The 21,807-nt window shown below is 42.9% G+C and overlaps 1 protein-coding gene across 3 annotated transcripts in view; it reads left to right on the top strand.

Moving 5' to 3' along the window:
- Nucleotides 1-1,590: 1,590 nt before the first annotated feature.
- The window catches only part of LOC110504495 (rho GTPase-activating protein 20), a 56,731-nt gene continuing 36,514 nt past the window's right edge, over nucleotides 1,591-21,807 (top strand). Inside the window, exon 1 of one of the 3 annotated variants that reach the window (XM_036974984.2) lies at nucleotides 1,591-2,533. In XM_036974984.2, coding sequence (XP_036830879.2) covers nucleotides 2,450-2,533 — 84 coding nt within the window. In that variant the 5' untranslated portion in view covers nucleotides 1,591-2,449. Of the gene's footprint in view, nucleotides 2,534-18,797; nucleotides 19,225-21,807 lie in introns of those variants that run through there. The other 2 variants (XM_036974982.2, XM_036974983.2) reach the window with 2 other exon arrangements.

Genomic DNA, 21,807 nt, shown 5'->3' on the forward strand with positions numbered 1-21,807 from the left:
CATAATAAATGACTATACTACACAAACAGTTACATTTGCCTCTTAGCGTGCTGATAGGAGTGTAATTCTTACATACACACTCACATTGCTTTCATGAACCATTGAAATTGGAGAACGTAAACATATGCATGTTGTGATAAGAGTTTGTTTATAGTAATGGTACATTACTTAATCAACACAGTATACACAGAGCAGTCAAATGTCATCAAAATATGGCCTTCTTTACCAGCACAGATCTTTTCTCTTGCAACTCTCTCAGAAATAGGATTACTCCTAGAAAGAACGACTGGTTAAGGCCAAGTGATCTGTTATTTTTACTAGCTTAATTTCAGTTAAATTAAAATGTACGATTCCGTATTGAGAAACGTTATGAACAGTGAATATCAGATACTCAGATGGTCTTGGCAAACCTTCCGTCCATGTTCATTGTGCAGTGTTGTCAGGGGGACCTTGGCTCTAGGGTTAGAATCCTTGGCTTCATCACCGTATAAAGTAATGTCAGTGTGTATGTTTGCATCATGACAACACACTAACAAAAGTCTGCTATCATAAATATCTCTATTGTGTGACAGAATTATATATAGAGCCAGCCTCGTTCTCTCAACACATCTCACACACAGGTTTGCATAAAGTGTGCACGTTTTCTTCTTCCAGCTTAGTCCTTATTAGCCCTCCAGGATTATTCTTTCACTGTTTTGGTTTTGTTTAGTTTAGTTTCTCCAGGATGATTTGCTTTATCCTGTGAATGAGACTGAAGCCATTCTAAATGTCTCTGGCTGAGTGGTGGTAGCTAATCCTCTATTTTTCACTGAAACGTCTCCACAAGCCTCTTACTGGAGGCACGCACAGGTGGGTGCAGAGCAAAGGAGGGAGAGAAGGGGTAAGGAGAGAGGTTAAGGAGGGAGAGAGAGTCTGCACTCTACAGGGATGCACCTCTGTGTGTTTTGGTTTCCACACTAAACCTCAATAACCATGGCTGTCAGTCTGACATTGTGTTGGTGGCAGGCAGGCACCGGTGGGATCCCCTAATCTTCCCTGCTGACAGACAGGTTTCCAGACACAGGATGTGTTTTATTACCCTGTTCCTGTGCCAGCAGACTGGCTGTCCAACCTGGCACCTGTTCCATGAGACATTGCACCATTCTGAATTGTATAGTACTGAACATGTATGTAAACACACGCACAATGCACATACAGTACATGGAGACACACACACACACACACATACATACACATAAACATAATGCCTGACAGACAAATAAACAGACACAATCACATACTCTCAGTCAAGCACGTGTGACTTGCATAAAAGAGTGGACAGTGCCAAAGCAGAAGACAAATACTGTCTGTCTTCACTTACATTGGCATTTTGTGCTTCTTGGGACAAAACAATGACATGTATTTATTTGAATTTGAATGGGTATTGAATCAGTGTTGGCTGTGAAGGAGCCCAACAACAGGGAGCAGCCCTGAGTGACACTGACAGACAAGTCACCGTTTGTTATTCTGACCTCAGGCTTTAGCCATCAGTTTATCTCCCTTCCCATCTCTTCTACCTCTCCATCTCCTCCCCTCTCCTCTCCCTGATCCCTCTCACGTCCAGGTATAAACGGGAGGAGGTTGAGATAGGAATAGAGGACACGGAGAGGTGAGATGAGTGATTGAAGAGTTGACTGGCTATAGAGGAGTTGTATGAGAAATGGCCCAGAGGTGGAGAAGAGTAACGTGTGGAATTTGGAGATAGAGGGTAATCTGTTTAGAGTGAACTAAAGGCAGGGGCGGCAGAGAGCGGGGGGTGTTGGGGATTTGCAAAAATGTGCTCGCTGCTTCCCTCCTTTTTTAAATATGCCTGGAGGGCGCCACAAACCCCACCCCTTACCACCTGAGCCCCTCCCCTATCCCCTCCTCCGACCTGTGTGAGCAGATCTTCCACCTAACAGAATGCTGAGCTGGGAGGGACAGACAGAGCTAGCCTGGACAGCGCAGCACACTGCCTGACTCACCCTCCCACGGTGGGGCTACTCTGGACGGGATAACGTGCAAGGAGCAGCCTGGAGACAGCCAAGCAGGCCAAAGAGTGGAGCATTGGTTAGAGTAGCCATGCTCTCTCCATCTACTAATGGAGGACTCTAAGTAATAGGGCTCAGCTTCAGATATCCTCTCTATCTGCTTGCTACCAGGACCTGAGGCAGCACACACACCCAGACAGTTGTTGATGTGAATGTGTGGGTAGTCCACGCCTGAGAGAGAGACAGAGAGAGGGAGGGAGAGAGGTGATAGGTGAAAAAGAGAAGAAGAGGAAGAAGAGAGAAGGAAGGAATACAGAAATCAAGTTAGACCAACTAAATCTCAAACTTGCTGAATCTCAACTTACCTGTGACTGAACCTGTGTCTACACACACAGACACTCAGAGATAAGTCGAGAGGAGATGTACAGAAGAAGTTAGACATGGAGCTCTTACTTGGAGACGGCAATCTTGAAGACCACAAGAGGGACAGGTCTGGGAGCTGTGTAGAGTTCTACCAGGTGAAAGTGAGTGAAAAACCACACTACCTTATCTTACCTTATTAATGTTTTGTCTTTTCTACCCACATGGCACACTTATTCATGTTTTGTACTAGGATATAATTCTACACTGGGCCTTGGCAATGTGGGCTCAGGCATGTGTTTGTTTTTCCATGAAGCTTGAGCAGGGGCAGGGGCAGACAGGGCTGGTCCATTTTTAGCTTAGTGGGCCTGTCTAACAAAAAATATGTGCACTAAATTAGCATTATCAGGTTAATAATGGAGGCCTCAAGGAAAAAAATTGTCTGCGTGTTAGAAATGCCAGACACGATTTCTGGTCCCAGTCTGCCCCTGTGAGTGAGTGAGCGACACCTGTTGATCAAGTCTTGCTCACTAGCTGTGGAATTTGTAGTTTTCCTTTTGGGTTAATATAGTTATCGTGTGAAGTACATTGTACATTTCGGATAGACAGCTATGGCTATCTTCTACCTCTAATGATTCTCAACTGAAATCTCTAAAGTGGTCAAATAATCCAAACAAATATAGAGACTTGATCATTCATGACATCATGTCAGTCTCGATGAATATTCCGAAATATCACTTTGCCATATGCTCTAATATGTGGGTTAGTGTTCCTTGTGATAATACGTGACCTTGTAATATACACTGAGTGTACAAAACATTAGGAACACCTTAATATTGAGATGCACCCCCCTTTGTCATCAGAAGAGCCTCAATTCGTTGGGGCATGGACTCTACAAGGGATGCTGGCCCATGTTGACGCCAATGCTTCCCACAGTTGTCAAGTTGGCTAGATGTCCTTTGGGTGGTGGACCATTCTTGATACAGGAAACTGTTAAGCATGAAAACCCAGCAGTGTTTAAATTATTGACACACTCAAACCATACCCCATTCAAAGGCACTTAAATATAATTGTCTTGCCCATTCACCACCCTCTGAATGGCACACATACACAATCCATGTCTCAACTGTCTCAAGGCTCAAAAACTCTTCTTTAACCTGCCTCCTCCCTTTCATCTACACTGATTGAAGTAGATTTAATGGGTGATATCAATAAGGAGTCATAGCTTTCACCTGGTCAATGTCATGGAAAGAGCAGGTGTTCCTAATGTTTTTTACACTCAGTGTATATGACTATATTTTTTTGACCTGTGTGACCGATCTGGCACCAGTACAGAGTCCCATGACTGTGACTGTCTTTCTGAAGGTAGTTCACAGGGTTACAGTAGAGCATCAGGTGCCTTCGTGTGAGCATGTTAGCAGCAAGTTAGGAGTGTGTGCATGCATGCATGTGTGTGTGTGTGTGTGTGTGTGTGTGTGTGTGTGTGTGTGTGTGTGTGTGTGTGTGTGTGTGCGTGCGTGTGTGTCCATCACATGTGCTTGGTATAGCAGTGAGCAGAATGCGGTGGAATGCTGGTAATGAAACATGAGAGACCTATAAGGTCTGTGATTTAAAAAATTGCGGCCCAGGTCTTTGTTTGGATTAGCTATATATTGACTCCATATGAGTTATTACAGTATAGTAATGATCAGGAGAGTTTGGGGGCGTGAAGCAGGAATGTGCTATAGGCAGGGGTATGAACCAAAATGATTTTCCAATCATTTTGTTCTGAACAGAAGTACTCTTTTTTTGTTATGTTCCACTGTTGCAAGATGCAGCTGAAATTTTACGGGTGGGGAGAAAGCGAGAGAGAGTTGAGGAGGAGGCTTGAAGCGCTGGGCATCTTAATATTACATACATTATCTGAGGTCCACAGAGTTATACCTTGGAGGAGCAGCTTCTATGGAAGAACTTTGAATGTCCTTTGAGCTAGCTGGCTAGTAAGCTTGTGTGTGCATAGCAGCATCAGAAATAAAAACACTTCTTACCTTCTTGTAGTTAACAAATCCAACGTGAAACGGGATATCTAGGCCTATTGTATCCTTAACTAGCAATATCCATTCTTCTCTAGCTAATTAAAAATCTTTCTTCCTATTTTCTGAATTGCGCTTGTAACGTCAGTACAGTAGCCTATGCTCCAGAGGGGGAAGGGCCAGGTAGCCTAAACACTCACACGCACAGGCAAATATTATAATCTTGCAGGCAGACACTGGAATATGTTTGTTAGTGACAGAGTGAGGGCTTTGCATAGGCGCCTTGTTGCCTTTTATTGTGAGGGTATAAAAAATGCCTGGAACATAAAATAACATTATTAAGCGGTTCCCATGCGTTTAATATAATGTTTCTGTTCCAGAACAGTATGGATCACTTTCGTTTCAGGTTTCATTTCTCTTCCTTGAAAATGTTTGTTCTTTTACCATTTTTGGATCTGTTCCCTGAACCAGTTCCAACCTCTGGCTATAGGTCTTCCAAGCGTTTTACATTTAGAGTAAATGTACGTGTGGATTGCATGTGTTAATGCATGTGCCTTGACTCTGTAGCGTGAGCTAGTTAGGTTGGTGAGGGGGAATGTGGTTAGTTGTTGTGTACATAGAGGGAGTGATATGATCAGGTTTGTGTCCCCATCACATCCCTATTATCTCACACACACACACATGTGCGCGCACATACTGCAAGCAGAGTGTATGGAGAGGGGGGTCCATTTGTTGCCTAATCAACAGGTGGCTAACACTGATAAGTCTACTGTAACAAATATTTGTTCATGTATGGTCATTTTGTATCTTTACGCAGCACACCTTTTCTCAGAATCACACCTATTCCCAGAAATGTACTTACGGAAGTACAGTTCTGTAGATGCTAATAACAACCCTCAAATTGATCTGTCTCTGAAAGCTGAGGCGGTCGGATCTTAGACATCGGGGTGGCAGTGCAAGGTATTAGACCAAATAAGAAAGATTATGTCTCAATGACCCCATGTTTTCAGTTTAGGGAGGAGGGATGGAGGAATGGAGGGATAATAGAGTTTATAATGAGATGGGCTCTGACAGCCCTAGGCGCCCTTTTGGACAACAGCTTTGAGGACTCTGAGGAGAGGGAGTAGAGGGAGAGAAGGGCAAGAAGCCGGAGAGGGAGAGAAGGGCGAGAAAGGGGAGGAGCTCCCTCTACTGTTCACCTTTGGTGCAAACAGCCCCCTCCCCCCCAATTAGATGAAGGAGAATTAGCCGACCCCCCAGAATGAGCGCCTGGGTCAGGGAGGATTAAAGAGCGTGGGGGGTTTGTAGGGGGTAAAGGGGGTAGGTAGGGGTTAACAGGGTTTGTTTTGGTCAAAGACAACATGAGTCAACATGGCTACCTTTTCACATACAAGCCACTAGAGAAATGGAGAAAGAACTAGAGTAGTAAATTCATGATCTAGAGATCAGATTGAACAATTAGACACTGAAGTATGAGGAAGAGAGGTAGGATGTTTGTCCCTGTGGTTTGATTTCCAGAACTCGCACAGTTCTGTCTACTATATCTGTTTCTCTGGAAGTACTATTCTGCGGCCGATGTTGGTGGGATTATTTCCACATCATAGTTGGAATGTTGTGAGCCAAGCTGCTTCAAGATGGCCAATTAGATTGGCTGGTTTGAGTTGGGCTCTCTGGGTTGTTCCGCCTCCCAAGCCATCCGTGAAGCAATTAGGTCATTAGGTTGGTTGGGCCACGGTGGTTTCTGCACCAGGGAATCCTGGCTGGGAATAATGTAGTAAAAACACAATGTTTTATTTTTTCTTATTATTCTGTTTGAAGCCCTCACCCAATCTCACTGTGTGAAACCTCCATGGAGGCATAGAAGGCTGTCCATTCACAGTGCCTGAAAAAAATATAAATAGGATAATTGGCTTTCATGTGGACTTTTGCAGAATTCATAGCGATAGAGCAGAGAATAGAGAAATAAAGTTTTCCTTCAAGCACCCAACAAAGCAATGGAGCATCTGATTCATCCATTGGGCTATACTGTTCTATTCTGGGATGTGGCAGATGATGGATGACCGACAGGACAGCTGGAAGGAGAAAATAGAGAGAGATTGTATTGAACACAGGGACATTTTCCGGGAGGGAGGGAAAATCTTGTTTCACAGTCTGCAGCCAGCCAGAGAGAAGACAACAACACTAGTGGTTTCAAATTCCTTCAACGGTTTAATGATGAATGAATTTGAACCATACTGCTGATAGTTTTATGTTTGCTTGCTTGCATGCTAAAATGAATTACTGTACAGTAATGAATATGTACATGCAGTGTGCGTTGCGTTGTATCAACATGTGTTGTGTCATGGTGTCAGTTTAATCTCTGAAAACTAACAGATATAGGATCTTAATTTTAGCAAATGTTTCTACAGCAGGAAAATAATCCTGCAGCTACAAGAAATGTTCATTATTATGTGCATTATAATAAATTTTTTGTAAGGGAAATTATTTTTGTAAGGGAAAATCAAGTCTGAAATTTCACGGTGGAAGTTACACATTTCTGAAGCCTTTTTAAAGCTCAAATACACTACAATGTTTCCCTTGCAAAGGGGTGATCAAATTAAGATCCCACATCAGTTACAGAACACGGTGTTTTGATTTGACAGATAACACCTGTACCGTGCTATGGTTTAATATATTTTGGTTTTCGATTTCTTGTTACTCGTCTGATTGACACTGTTGATAAATCCTGTGGCCAATTCTTGCACTGACAGGCAGGTTGAAAATGTACAGATATCATATATTGTCAGGGCAGAAGCACAGTCAATATCTGTCTCTGGGGAGAACTAGGGCAAAAAGCAAACCCTTGTCCTTCATCCGTCAGACACAAGATAACACACACCAAAGAGAGAGAGAATGGCATTTATTTGGTTAATTTCTCCTCTCTCATCTCCCTCTCTCTTCTGCCTTTTAATGTCTACTGAATGTTGTGAGAAGTAGGTGGTATAAATAACTTAATCAACTCCCTCCTCTGCAATGAGATTTGTGTCTCTTGTCTCCTATATGTTCACTTTGATCTGATAGGAATTTGAGCACAGTGAAGTTTATCTACCGGCTGCACTTTATCATCAATACATGAGAACAGAGAGCAAGATAGCGACTTTCCACAAGTCTGGCTCATCTGTTGATAGGGAGGCAGAGAGAGACGAATGAGGGAGGGAGGGAAGAGAATATAAAGAGAAACAGAGGGGCTTTCTCCTGATTATTAGAGAGATTTTTAGCAGGTGAAGGTTAGTTATGGGATTCCATTATTTCTCCTCAGGACCAGTTTCCCTCTATGGCAACAAAATACTGATGTTTAGAACTTCTCCCTAGGTGTGTGTGTGTGTGTGTGTGTGTGTGTGTGTGTGTGTGTGTGTGTGTGTGTGTGTGTTTGTGTGTGTGTCTGTGTGTGTGTGTGTGTGTGTGTGTGTGTGTGTGTGTGTGTGTGTGTGTGTGTGTGTGTGCGTGCGTGCGTGTGTGTGTGTGTGTGTGCGTGTGTGTGTGTGCGTGCAAGCGCAAGCGTTGGTGTGTTTTTGGCATGAAGCCCACTAAGAAATACACTGAATGTACAAAACATTAGGAATACCTGCTCTTTCCATGACATAGACTGACCAGGTGAATACAGGTGAAAACTATGATCCCTTATTGATGTCATTTTTTAAATCCACTTCAATCAGTGTAGATGAAGAGGAGGAGATAGGTTAAAGAAGGATTTTTAAGCCTTGAGACAGTTGAGACATGGATTGTGAATGTGTACCATTCAGAGGGTGAATGGGCAGGACAAAAGATTTAAGTGCCTTTGAATAGGGTAGGTGCCAGGCGCACCGGTTTGAGTGTGTCAAGAACTGCAACGCTGCTGGGTTTTTCACGTTGAACAGTTTCCTGTGTGTATCAAGAATCGTCTACCACCCAAAGGACATTCAGCCAACTTGACACAACTGTGAGAAGCATTGGAGTCAACATGGGCCAGCATTCCTGTGGAACACTTTTCGACACCTTGTAGAGTTGAATTGAGGCTGCTCTGAGGGCGAAAGGGAGTGCAGTTCAATAATAACTAAGAAATATAACTGTCCATTAGTCCCTTGTGTGACCATCATCAGAGTCCCTCTGCTCACACCTCCCTAAAATGAATCTGCAGCACCAAAGGGCACACACTCACACATTGTAAACATAAAGAAAGAGACATGTACATATTGTATTCACATTCCAAAGGTGCTCTGAGTGAATCCATCTCAAATTCCCACTCTATATTTTTCAAACTGATAAACAAAGGATACCACCACCTCATGAGTTCTTCTCCTCTCCATTCCAAGTGAGTGGACACACTGTCTGCCCAGTAGATGTAGCAGAAGCTCCTTTTCTGGAGCCAAACCTTCAATCCATCATTCAAGAGCATTTACTAACCTTTGACCCTACTGATACTCACTGATTACAGTGCTTGCCGGTTGGCCACAGTGCTAGGGTGAGTTGAAAAGTTTGGAAAATAACGTCTACCATGGCAAACGCAAGTCTTTAGATTTTTTTCTAAATCAAAACACTGTTGAAGTGCGAATCACAAAGATGTCATGTTTCGACTGTCACCATGCAGCGTGCCACCACAGTACTTGAGAAAGAAAACCATGAGTCATCTCCACTTCCTGAAAATCCTGACTCACATAAGCCGGTCACCCACTCTTCTCCCTCCACACACTCTTGTCTGTTTCAAACACTCAAGTACATCACGTTTTTGAACCTCTGTCCTCTCTTTGTAAACTCATGGACTTTGTAAATGCATTGACCCACATACTATTCTCAGCCTACTGTTAATTTGTGTCCGATTGGCTTGATTCGGTCTTATGTAGAAAAATGTGACATCATGTTTTTACATTGGATATCATACCCTACAATTGAGGAACAATGGGAAAGTAATTCTGCTTTGAAAGTTGATTCACTTGTAACCCCACTTTTAAGAAAATGTTCCTTGAATGTTTTGGTACACCTACTGGAGACCTCTTCTTTGGCTATACTCATTCAGAATCGTTCACACCCTCTTAAGCCTTAGCCCCACCCATCTCTTTAAGGATTCACATGTGAGGCCATTTGCTATACAGAGTGAGTTCGGTAGTGTACTAAACAAAGATTTTAAGACTAAAGGCTGGTTTATACTACGTCTATCGACATGTCTGTAGACCGTTGTCGCAGTGGCATCATGAACATTCTATTGTCGTCCGACATCAAACTTGTTATTGTCGTTATGAAACAGTATAAACACAAAAACTCATGACATCAGCAGCCTGGGGGTCTAAAATAGTGCAACTGGTGTATTTTAACACCAATAAACCCAACCGTTTAAAAATTAATTTAGTATATGTCAATCTAGCAAACCAGGCAACTAAAAGCAACTTTCTAAGCAATGTTTTTGTTATTTTCTATATTGTTAGCTTGCTAGCTAGTTCAAATAATGACCATATCATATAGCTAGTAATGAACAAGACGGCCCGCACACTCTTTAAGCTTCCATCGCCGAGGGAACCGGGATGCCTCAGCCAGCTCGTCGGACTTCCACACCTTAGCTGGCTCGTGGGGTCTTCTTGCCTCGGTGGGCTCGGCAGGCGCCCACCCCACGTCATGCTTCAGCAGGCCATCAGGCTCCCATGCCTCAGTCATATCGTCAGGCTCCCACGCCTCAGCTGGATCGTCAGGCTCCCACGCTTGAGCCGGCTTGCCAGGCTCCCACGCCTCTGCCGATTTGTCTGGCTTCTACGCCCCAGCTGGTTTGTCCAGCACCCATGCCTCGGCCGGTCCGTCAGGCTCGCACAGGGGGGACGCCAGGTGGTGCCCCTAGAGGGGGTGTACTCGAGGGCACCAGACTGCCTTCATTACGCACACCTGTCACCATTGTTACGCGCACCCGCGCTTCATCACCGGTCTCCATCACGCGCAGCAGCACATCATTGGACTCACCTGGACTCCTTTAATTTGTTGATTGCCTTCCCTATTTCTGTCTGCTTCCCTGTGTGTTCCCTGTATCAGAATTGTTGTCGTTTCCATTTCCCCTGTCCAGACGCTGCCCGTATTCTGTTGCTGTTCTGTTTCGTTATTCATTAAATGTTCACTTCCTGTACCTGCTTCTTGTCCCCGGCGTCCCCGGTGTCTGTCCTTACTGAGACAGGTGTTTTATACAACAGCCTTCTTCTATGAGTTCTCTTTTTGACTCCCTCTGAATGATTTGCAACAAATGCTAGAATTTTCTCCATCTCCTTTGCTATCATACTCTGCTTGCACAGGGCATTCCACTGATATCAAAACTCAGTCCTCCAGAAAGTGGAGAGCATTAACAAACCTTGTGTAGTTCTTTGTGATATCTTTCAAAATAGCCAAGTTAGAAAGGATTACCTTTCCATACTGAGCAGCTAATGTTATAGACAGAAGCGTGGTACATGGCAGACCAATCCGAACTCATCTCTCGGGATGTCCAGCCCATCCATTATCTCAGCCAATCATGGATAGTGGGAAGGTTCCTGTCTTTAATGTGGCTAAACCAACTAGGCTCATAATTTAACAATTGTATTGCTATTTACAGGTGGCATACAAACAGAGTTTTCTTTTTTTTAAGTACTTCAGTACTTGCTTCTGCGATTCCTAAATTCATGGAGTAAGTTTCTAATCCAAAATTATACTTTTGTTATATGTTTGCTAGCTCAGCTGGTTAGCTAGCTCCGTCTCATTTGACCACCAATCATTGCTAAGGCTAGCTAGCTAGCCACTTAATATAACTTGTTTTCTCAAAATGAATGTTAGCTAGCTAATTTAGAAATGTTATGAATACAACTCCCATCTGCTGTCAACATCAGGATACTAGTTAGCTCCAAAAGTGGTTATAGCATAGACTGCATGCTGACAGTGAATTCAGAGACATTCGGTGTTTAGCTACACTACAGACATCGGTTTACCAGGTTCCTGGGGTGCAATTGTAATGATAGTCCTCCACAACATACCCAAGAGTTTCCTGATTAGCAAGGGGTCATCTGTGTTTAATTTCATTTTGTATTATAAACACAGTTTGAGATCATTGTGAGGGCATTTCGCCAGTGGTTGAATGGGGAATTGGTCCCCCTGGGAAAATGTTGTACAATGTTGCAACAGTAACCAAGGGGGGCAGGGCTTAGTGAAGGGTTAATTGGGGGGTGTCTCTATAATTAGAGGATAAGCATGTTTAGACATATTCAGTTCTGTAAGATATAAACAGTCTACAAATATTGCTGAGGAACTGAGAGGATCCTCTGTCCAAGTGTGTGTGTATGTACTGTATGTGTGCGTGTGTGTGTGCATGTGTTTGTGTGTGCGTTTGTTTTATACGTGCATGCGTAATTACATTGGAGAGGGTTGGTTCTGGGATTGAAAATGGAAAAACTTCAACACTGTAATTCTGCATCCAAGTTTATTTCTGTCCCTGCACAGTGAATGGGCAAGGCTAGCTTTGCACTCTCATTAAAACACACACACACCATGCCTTTTAATATCAACCAAACCACGCCTTCCCTCTCCTCTTGCTGGTTAACAAACCCACAACAGAACGGAATCCCGTAAAATTACAAATCTTCAGAGCTGCTCCCTCACAATTGAACATGATTCTTTCTGCTCCTGTCCTGTACATAGCACCATGTCGCCTGCTGTATGTATTCCTCTACCAGTGATTTCACAGCAGAGTTATGCACCGTGCCAAAACATGTCCTAAATATATGTTTTTGAGGGATGTTCATTCTCTACATATACAGTGGGGAGAACAAGTATTTGATACACTGCCGATTTCGCAGGTTTTCCTACTTACAAAGCATGTAGAGGTCTGTAATTTTTATTATAGGTACACTTCAACTGTGAGAGACGGATTCTAAAACAAAAATCCATAAAATCACATTGTATGATTTTTAAGTAATTAATTTGCATTTTATTGCATGACATAAGTATTTGATCACCTACTAACCAGTAAGAATTCCGGCTCCCACAGACCTGTTAGTTTTTCTTTAAGAATCCCTCCTGTTCTCCACTCATTACCTGTATTAACTGCACCTGTTTGACACCTGTCCACACACTCAATCAAACAGACTCCAACCTCTCCAAAATGGCCAAGAGCAGAGAGCTGTTTAAGGACATCAGGGATAAAATTGTAGACCTGCACAAGGCTGGGATGGGCTACAGGACAATAGGCAAGCAGCTTGGTGAGAAGGCAACAACTGTTGGCGCAATTATTAGAAAATGGAAGAAGTTCAAGATGACGGTCAATCACCCTCGGTCCGGGGTTCCATGCAAGATCTCACCTCGTGGGGCATCAATTTTTTTAATATTTATTTAACTAGGCAAGTCAGTTAAGAACAAAATCTTATTTTCAATGACGGCCTAGGAACAGTGGGTTAACTGCCTGTTCAGGGGCAGAACGACAGATTTGTACTTTGTCAGCTCAGGGATTTGAACTTTCAACATTCCGGTTACTAGTCCAATGCTCTAACCACTAGGCTACCCTGCTGCACCAATGATCATGAGGAAGGTGAGGGATCAGCCCAGAACAACACGGCAATGACCTGAAGAGAGCTAGGACCACAGTCTCAAAGAAAACCATTAGTAACACACTACGCCGTCATGGATTAAAATCCTGCAGCGCACGCAAGGTCCCCCTGCTCAAGCCAGCGCATGTCCAGGCCCGTCTGAAGTTTGCCAATGACCATCTGGATGATCCAGAAGAGGAATGGGAGAAGGTCATGTCGTCTGATGAGACAAAAATAGAGCTTTCTGGTCTAAACTCCACTCGCCGTGTTTGGAGGAAGAAGAAGGATGAGTACAACCCCAAGAACACCATCCCAACCGTGAAGCATGCAGGTGGAAACATCATTCTTTGGGGATGCTTTTCTGCAAAGGGGACAGGACAACTGCACCGTATTGAGGGGAGGATGGATGGGGTCATGTATCGCGAGATCTTGGCCAACAACCTCATTCCCTCAGTAAGAGCATTGAAGATGGGTCCTGGCTGGGTCTTCCAGCATGACAACGACCCGAAACACACAGCCAGGGCAACTAAGGAGTGGCTCCGTAAGAAGCATCTCAATGTCCTGGAGTGGCCTAGCCAATCTCCAGACCTGAACCCAATAGAAAATCTTTGGAGGGAGCTGAAAGTTGGTATTGCCCAGCGACAGCCCTGAAACCTGAAGGATCTGGAGACGGTCTGTATGGAGGAGTGGGCCAAAATCCCTGCTGCAGTGTGTGCAAACCTGGTCAAGAACTACAGGAAACATATGATCTCTGTAATTGCAAACAAAGGTTTCTGTACCAAATATTAAGTTCTGCTTTTCTGATGTATCAAATACTTATGTCATGCAATAAAATGCAAATTAATTACTTAAAAATCATACAGTGTGATTTTCTGGATTACAGACCTCTACATGCTTTGTAAGTAGGAAAACCTGCAAAATCGGCAGTGTATCAAATACTTGTTCTCCCCACTGTAAGTCAGTTCCGTTCACATAACTCTCACAGATGAGGTAATTTTGTAACACAACCTCAACCATTTGCAACAGGATTTTTGACCCCTCTGAACCTTCCTCTAACAGGTCACATGACTTCTGTATCCTGGGGTGCGTTCAGTTCGCTTCAACGTTTGCTATGTCGGGTGACGGTTTGTATTGAATGAATGGTGCGCACTGTTCTTTAACAGCCTTTGAGGTGTGTTTAATCCCGTTTGGTGGGTGTGGTGTATGTAGCCTGATCAAGATGGGTATGACCATTGGAAATAATTGGAAAAAGTCATGCTGCCCACCATATGGTAACTGCGTTTTGGGCCACCAAAATCATGTTTTTCAACTGGTCGTTCAGTACACTACCATTTCCATTCAATTCAACGTTGCACCAAGTTCTGTTGTACTGAACGCAACCCTGTACTTGCCGGATGCTAATCTGACCTCTGGTGACCTTTCAACCTATGGAGGAGGTTGTGGACTTGGCAATCACTGTGGGGCAACCAAGGCAGTGTGATATGTAACGTTCACTTAGATATACTGTATCCATGGTATGTGCAGGCTTTTGTTCCAGCCCAGCTATAACACAACTGATTCAACTAATTAACTAGTCATGGTCTTCACTCATTCAGTTAGAATAAAGTTTGTTAGTTAACTAACCCTGGCGTACGTTTACCAAAAATGATGGATGCATTCAGCCAACCACTCATCCTAATGACCACCTCACCAAACCTTCCACCATCTGTCCTCTGGATGAAGTCAGTGGTGACCTTCATCTAATGATTCTGACCCCTTCTGGAATGCAGGGCTTGACCCTTGACCCTTAACCCCTGAGAGGACGATAAGAGGTCCCTGGCGCTGATAGCAGCTTCAACACACACATACACAGCGCGGCTCTCACAGTGTAAACATTAGCGCTGACTAACAAAGCCATTGCCAGTGATAAACCAGCCTGCCACACATAAACACTTTCCTCCACTATCCTCCTTCTTTTAAACGGTCAACATTAGCCTGCCTTTGTTGGCTACTTGCTGGACTGTCCTGACAGAGAGCAAGTGTGGTCATGCATAACTGGCTGGATGAAAACCTTTGCAGTTGCTCTGCTGTCAGTGACATGCCAGGACAGATATGTAGGGCTACAGCTTTGTTTTATGTAGCAATAGCAATTTAGAGGTCATTTCCTGAACTTTCCAGTGCATCCCAACCCATTTACTTCCTAACCTGCTCAAGCCTAAAAATGTCCCAAAAACCAATTATTCCATTACCTCATGAATTGGTTAATTCCACTCTGTGGCTCAAAGGCTACTCTCTTACAGTAAACATAGGACCCTCTGGCTCACATTTAGTCAACTAAATCATCACATGCACAATGGGTCCTGGGTCTTAAGAACATATCCCCTTGTTCAGCTCATCCATCTCCTCTCTAACACCAGTTTGAGCCCTCTGTGAAACCAAAACCATTCCACCCCTAGGGGACAACTTAAACCGGTCCTCTCTGGTCACTCATGTACACACACACACATACATCGATGCTCTCTACTAACAAGTCAGCTATTAGGGTAGTCAGCTCTCTGGGTAGTTTAGTTAATCAGATTAGCTGGGGGAGGGGCGTGTGTGTGTGTCCACAGGAGAGCAGATGTGAAAGGCAGACAGGCTAAGACCGTCTGACTGTCCCTGGGTTTCTTACTGTCTGTCCCTCTATCCCTCTGTCTAATACTGTCGGTTAGACTGCCTGCCGGTGTCCCTCTATCTGTCCGTCTCTCTGTAGGTCTCTCTATAGATATACAGTGCCTTGCGAAAGTATTCGGCCCCCTTGAACTTTGCGACCTTTTGCCACATTTCAGGCTTCAAACATAAAGATATAAAACTGTATTTTTTTGTGAAGAATCAACAACAAGTGGGACACAATCATGAAGTGGAACAACATTTATTGGATATTTCAAACTTTTTTAACAAATCAAAAACTGAAAAATTGGGTGTGCAAAATTATTCAGCCCCCTTAAGTTAATACTTTGTAGCGCCACCTTTTGCTGTGATTACAGCTGTAAGTCGCTTGGGGTATGTCTCTATCAGTTTTGCACATCGAGAGACTGACATTTTTTCCCATTCCTCCTTGCAAAACAGCTCGAGCTCAGTGAGGTTGGATGGAGAGCATTTGTGAACAGCAGTTTTCAGTTCTTTCCACAGATTCTCGATTGGATTCAGGTCTGGACTTTGACCATTTGGCCATTCTAACACCTGGATATGTTTATTTTTGAACCATTCCATTGTAGATTTTGCTTTATGTTTTGGATCATTGTCTTGTTGGAAGACAAATCTCCGTCCCAGTCTCGGTCTTTTGCAGACTCCATCAGGTTTTCTTCCAGAATGGTCCTGTATTTGGCTCCATCCATCTTCCCATCAATTTTAACCATCTTCCCTGTCCCTGCTGAAGAAAAGCAGGCCCAAACCATGATGCTGCCACCACCATATTTGACAGTGGGGATGGTGTGTTCAGGGTGATGAGCTGTGTTGCTTTTACGCCAAACATAACGTTTTGCATTGTTGCCAAAAAGTTCAATTTTGGTTTCATCTGACCAGAGCACCTTCTTCCACATGTTTGGTGTGTCTCCCAGGTGGCTTGTGGCAAACTTTAAACAACACTTTTAATTGATATCTTTAAGAAATGGCTTTCTTCTTGCCACTCTTCCATAAAGGCCAGATTTGTGCAATATACGACTGATTGTTGTCCTATGGACAGAGTCTCCCACCTCAGCTGTAGATCTCTGCAGTTCATCCAGAGTGATCATGGGCCTCTTGGCTGCATCTCTGATCAGTCTTCTCCTTGTATGAGCTGAAAGTTTAGAGGGACGGCCAGGTCTTGGTAGATTTGCAGAGGTCTGATACTCCTTCCATTTCAATATTATCGCTTGCACAGTGCTCCTTGGGATGTTTAAAGCTTGGGAAATCTTTTGTATCCAAATCCGGCTTTAAACTTCTTCACAACAGTATCTCGGACCTGCCTGTTGTGTTCTTTGTTCTTCATGATGCTCTATGCGCTTTTGACGGACCTCTGAGACTATCACAGTGCAGGTGCATTTATACGGAGACTTGATTACACACAGGTGGATTGTATTTATCATCATTAGTCATTTAGGTCAACATTGGATCATTCAGAGATCCTCACTGAACTTCTGGAGAGAGTTTGCTGCACTGAAAGTAAAGGGGCTGAATAATTTTGCACGCCCAATTTTTCAGTTTTTGATTTGTTAAAAAAAGTTTGAAATATCCAATAAATGTCGTTCCACTTCATGATTGTGTCCCACTTGTTGTTGATTCTTCACAAAAAATACAGTTTTATATCTTTATGTTTGAAGCCTGAAATGTGGCAAAAGGTCGCAAAGTTCAAGGGGGCCGAATACTTTCGCAAGGCACTGTATATGTCTGTCTATAAGAGGCTAACCCATGGTAACCCATAGTTGTCTCTTTGTGTATCTCTGCCACCTCTATGGCCACTTCAATCACAAACCCTGTCTTTCAATTCTCAATTTCACTCTCTGTCTGTCTCTACAACTCTCTCTTCCAAATCTCCCATGACTAATGTTTTGAGAAACCTAATGAGACCAAGAGAGGCGTAGTGACTGTGGCAGAGTAATGTTGAAATTTCCGCCTTTTATTTTCTTCCCGGTGTACAGGAAGTAAGAGCTTCCCAGAGTGGAGGATTCCCATTCCCAAAGTGGATGCTGTCTGTCTGTCGGACCCCAGCGTCTCCTCTCTGCCCAAACCCTCAACCACCACCTCTAAACCTTTAGTCACCTCCAGTCTACCAGCAAGGCCAACCTCACCGCTCCTCTCCTTTCCTTTCCTTTCCTTTCTCCCCTCTCTGAGAAGTGTGTGTGTGTGTGTTTGTGTGTGTGTGTGTGTGTGTGTGTGTGTGTGTGTGTGTGTGTGTGTGTGTGTGTGTGTGTGTGTGTGTGTGTGTGTGTGTGTGTGTGTGTGTGTGTGTGTCAAAGTTATGACCCAATTCTGTACCATCAACTTGATAGTAAGGAGGTGGGTGAAGAGGGCTACAATAGTCATTTACAACATTAACAATGTCTACACTGTATTTCTGATAAATTTGATGTTATTTTAATGGATAAAAAATGTGTTTTTCTTTTAAAAAACACTAACATTTCTAAGTGACCCCAAACTTTTGAACAGTAGTGTATATTCACACATTCACACTGATAGACAATCCTCTCTCGTCCCTGTCAACATTCGGTTTGAAGCGCAGTAGTTGTCTCGGCTCAAACCCAGGGTTGCATTCATTTCGTTGATTCAGTTGCAAAACGTTTTGCAACAGAAACAGTTTACTTCAAACGGAAAACGTTTTGAAACTAAACGAGAGTTTCTATTGGACAAATTCAGATACGTCCCTTTGGCTTTTTCGTTTGGTTCTTAAACGGTAAACGATTTCAATTGCAAGACGTAATGAATTCTGCCGAATATGCTATATTTCATGGCTATGGAGAAAAATCATGCGTTGGATTTGTTGGGTGTGCATACAGTGGGGTGGACTGTTTCATGGCTATGGAGAAAAATCATGCGTTGGATTTTTTAAACATTATTCATGTTATTTTTGCCATGCAGAGTACATTCATTCACCTGGTCTGCAAATTGTTTTCATGTGATTCCTGAGCTAGAGCTGTTTCCACCTCAATTAGTGCTAATTTTCAGGTTAGGAACCCAGCGGCGCTAGGACCTCCTTCAGCTCAGGCTGTAGAGGCACATTTACACATGGGGTGTATTCATTACGTCTTGCAATGGAAATCGTTTACCGTTTAAGAACCAAACGAAAGAGCCAAAGGGACGTATCTGAATTTGTCCAATTGAAACTCTCGTTTAGTTTCAAAACGTTTTCCGTTTGAAGTAAACTGTTTCTGTTGCAAAACGTTTTGCAACTGAATCGATGAAATGAATGCACCCCTGGGTTTGAGCAGAGACAACTACTGCGCTTCAAACCGAATGTTGACAGGGACGAGAGAGGATTGTCTATCAGTGCGTTCTGTGAGCTGTCAGTAAAGAACTCAGTCCAGGTTTATTTAACGCGTTTTGTTTCCTTTTTATCCATTGGCGTGAATGGGGGATTTCCCACCGGTTTGTCTTCTTCGTTTGGTCCTGTCGCTGGATAATTTTGGATGCAATGGGAATAGGAATACGTGCGCTGTGGTCTGAGGCAGCAGGCAGCAGACTCGGTGTCGATCTACTGTAGTAGCCTTGATGGAAACCATGTCTCCCCAGCAGGGAACTATCGGACAGAATAGGTCTGTCTCTTTGACAGGGAAAAGCAAGTTCTGCGCGCTACCAGACAGCAAAAAGGTAACTAGAGAATTGTGGATTTTTAAAATTTGCATTATAACGTATTATTGTGCCATTATGAAGTGGGGGGATAGTATTTGTCTTCTTTTGGGTTTGTCATTGGGTTTTCTACTTGCTCTATATCGTCTATCGCCAGGTAGCATGCCATGCAGTTGTATTGTTGGCAAAGTATAGGCTAAATGGGAATTGATATGATAATTTGGCTTCCAGCCTAATTGAGGTTGTGTGCATTATTCACAGATGCTATTGAGCGTTACTGGTCATATTTGAAGCTGAGGGTATGTTATCATCTACATTTCCAGCTTGTTCAGTCTGGGGCTTCTCTTTGTGCCACTTGATTTGAGGGATGGATTCCTGCGCTTTAACCTTTAATATTATTTCATACTTACTAGTGTTTCTTTTTTGTGTATTTCATAATATCAGACAGCTGCTGGATAATTATATTATGGTTACTAATGCGTTCTAAGAAAAAAAAAGTTAATGCAGGCGTATTTAAAATTGATTCGGCTAAATGTTATTCAGTTTGTGGAAATGCATGTGTAAAATTACGCCTTGCCACCTACTGCATATACCTAGATAAAAAATATTAAGATAGCATATTCGGCAGAATGTTTCACATCCATTTAAAAAATATATATATTCGAGTGAGTCTCCTACTCAAAGTTTGATGAGATACATATTGATAATGTTTAACATATGGAAGCAAATGAACTATGAAAGCAAATAAACTATGCAACATGCTGATAATCTGCTCTCAGATCACAAGTCACCAGACAGACAACAGTCACGCTGTGCTTGAGCGGCTACAGTACGTGCGCACTGGGAGCAGAGTCAATGGATTTACCTACTGTCTGACCCATCCGTCGCCCCACTCAGCATACAATCTCATTTAGTTGTTAATGTTAATTTGCATAAATCATTCACGTAATTCATGAAATAGATATTGCTTTAGACTTGCAACATAGCTTCAGTTTCAGTGCAAATATCACGATGTTCAACACAGCTACTCAGCGGCGTTGTATGTACACTTATTTCCCTACAATCCTAACACATTTGTAGTATAGTATGCTATGTCAATAAACGCGTTGCCTTACTATTGCTGATAATACATTCTGAGCCAACAACAATTAATCAATGAAATTAAGTTATAGTTAACAGCGCCTCCATTCTACTCCTGTTTGGAATATGTAACTGCACTTTGAAGGTACGAGGTCAGTGGTAAGCTTGCCTTTACAACAGTTTACTGGAGTGCAAAGAAGCAAGTCGTTGAGCTAATTGGAAGTGGTCTTTGAAAGTCACATCCCACTGGGCACAGAAGTGAATTCAATGTCTATTCCACCGTTGGTTCAATATAATTTCATTGAAATTACTTGGAAACAATGTTGATTCAAACAGTGTGTGCCCAGTGGGATGATTGACACACTCAATATGCATTTTCTGTCATATACAAATATCAATCTCTAGTTCGGGGGCTGGAACATAAATTACCACATTTGGTACTCGGGCCACCAGTTGGGGAACCCTGCTCTAGTACAGGACATTTTCAATTTGTAGTATATTTGAGGTTTAAAAAGGCTTCGGAAGTTGGTCATTTCCACTTGGAAAAAATGTGTCAATCCCAACAAAATCGGCAATAATTATAATCCACATAATAATTCACATTTCTTGTTGCTGCAGGATTATTTTACTGCTGTAGCAAACTGACTCGAATTAAGATCCTACATCTGTAGTAGGAAGAATCAAGTCAAACTGTTCTCTGATAACAAATATTTTTATGAGGGAAGTTCTCAGTTTATCCCTAATGCCCTCTAATGCGTGCAACCAATGAAAAAAGGATCCTTTGGAAAGTTCCATACAGCTTGTCCTCATGATTGAGTTCACTTGGTGAATCAATCAAATATTATGATCCACGAATGCTGACGGCTTTATTGATATCGATTCATTGAGCTTAGCCACTGCATTGCAATGGCATCGTCTAAGAATTGTAAAACTAACCGCTAAGCTGCAGCTCTTCATGTAGCATCATGTAACATGTTGTGCAATGTTATAATATGGTTGCCAGCCTGACCAAGCTACTTTGAGAGTTAAACGTTGTTTTATAGTGATTAGGTTTACGATGTGAAATGATGTGGTGAGAAATCATAGGGTAAAACAGAGAATTTGCGGACTTCAAGGGCACGTTGAAAAGAGGTTGTTAAGCCAACCTTATTGTACAAAACATGAAGAACACCTTTTTCCATGACAATACTGACCAGGTGAATCAAGATGAAAGCTATGATGCCTTATTTATATCACTTGTTAAATCCACTTCAATGAAGGTGAGGAGACAGTTTAAAGAAAGATGTTTAAGCCTTGAGACAATTGAGACATGGATTGTGTATGTGTGCCATTCACAGGGTGAATGAACAAGACAAAAGATTTAAGTGCCTTTGAACGGGATATGGTATTAGGTGCCAGGCACATAGGTTTCTGTCAAGAACTGCAACGCTACTGGGTTTTTCACACTCAACAGTTTCCCGTGTGTATCAGGAATGGTCCACCACCTAAAGGACATCTAGCCAACTTGAAACAACTGTGGGAAGC

This window comes from Oncorhynchus mykiss, chromosome 3 (assembly GCF_057628025.1).
Source record: "Oncorhynchus mykiss isolate SJ-2025 chromosome 3, ASM5762802v1, whole genome shotgun sequence".
Taxonomy (NCBI): domain Eukaryota; kingdom Metazoa; phylum Chordata; class Actinopteri; order Salmoniformes; family Salmonidae; genus Oncorhynchus; species Oncorhynchus mykiss.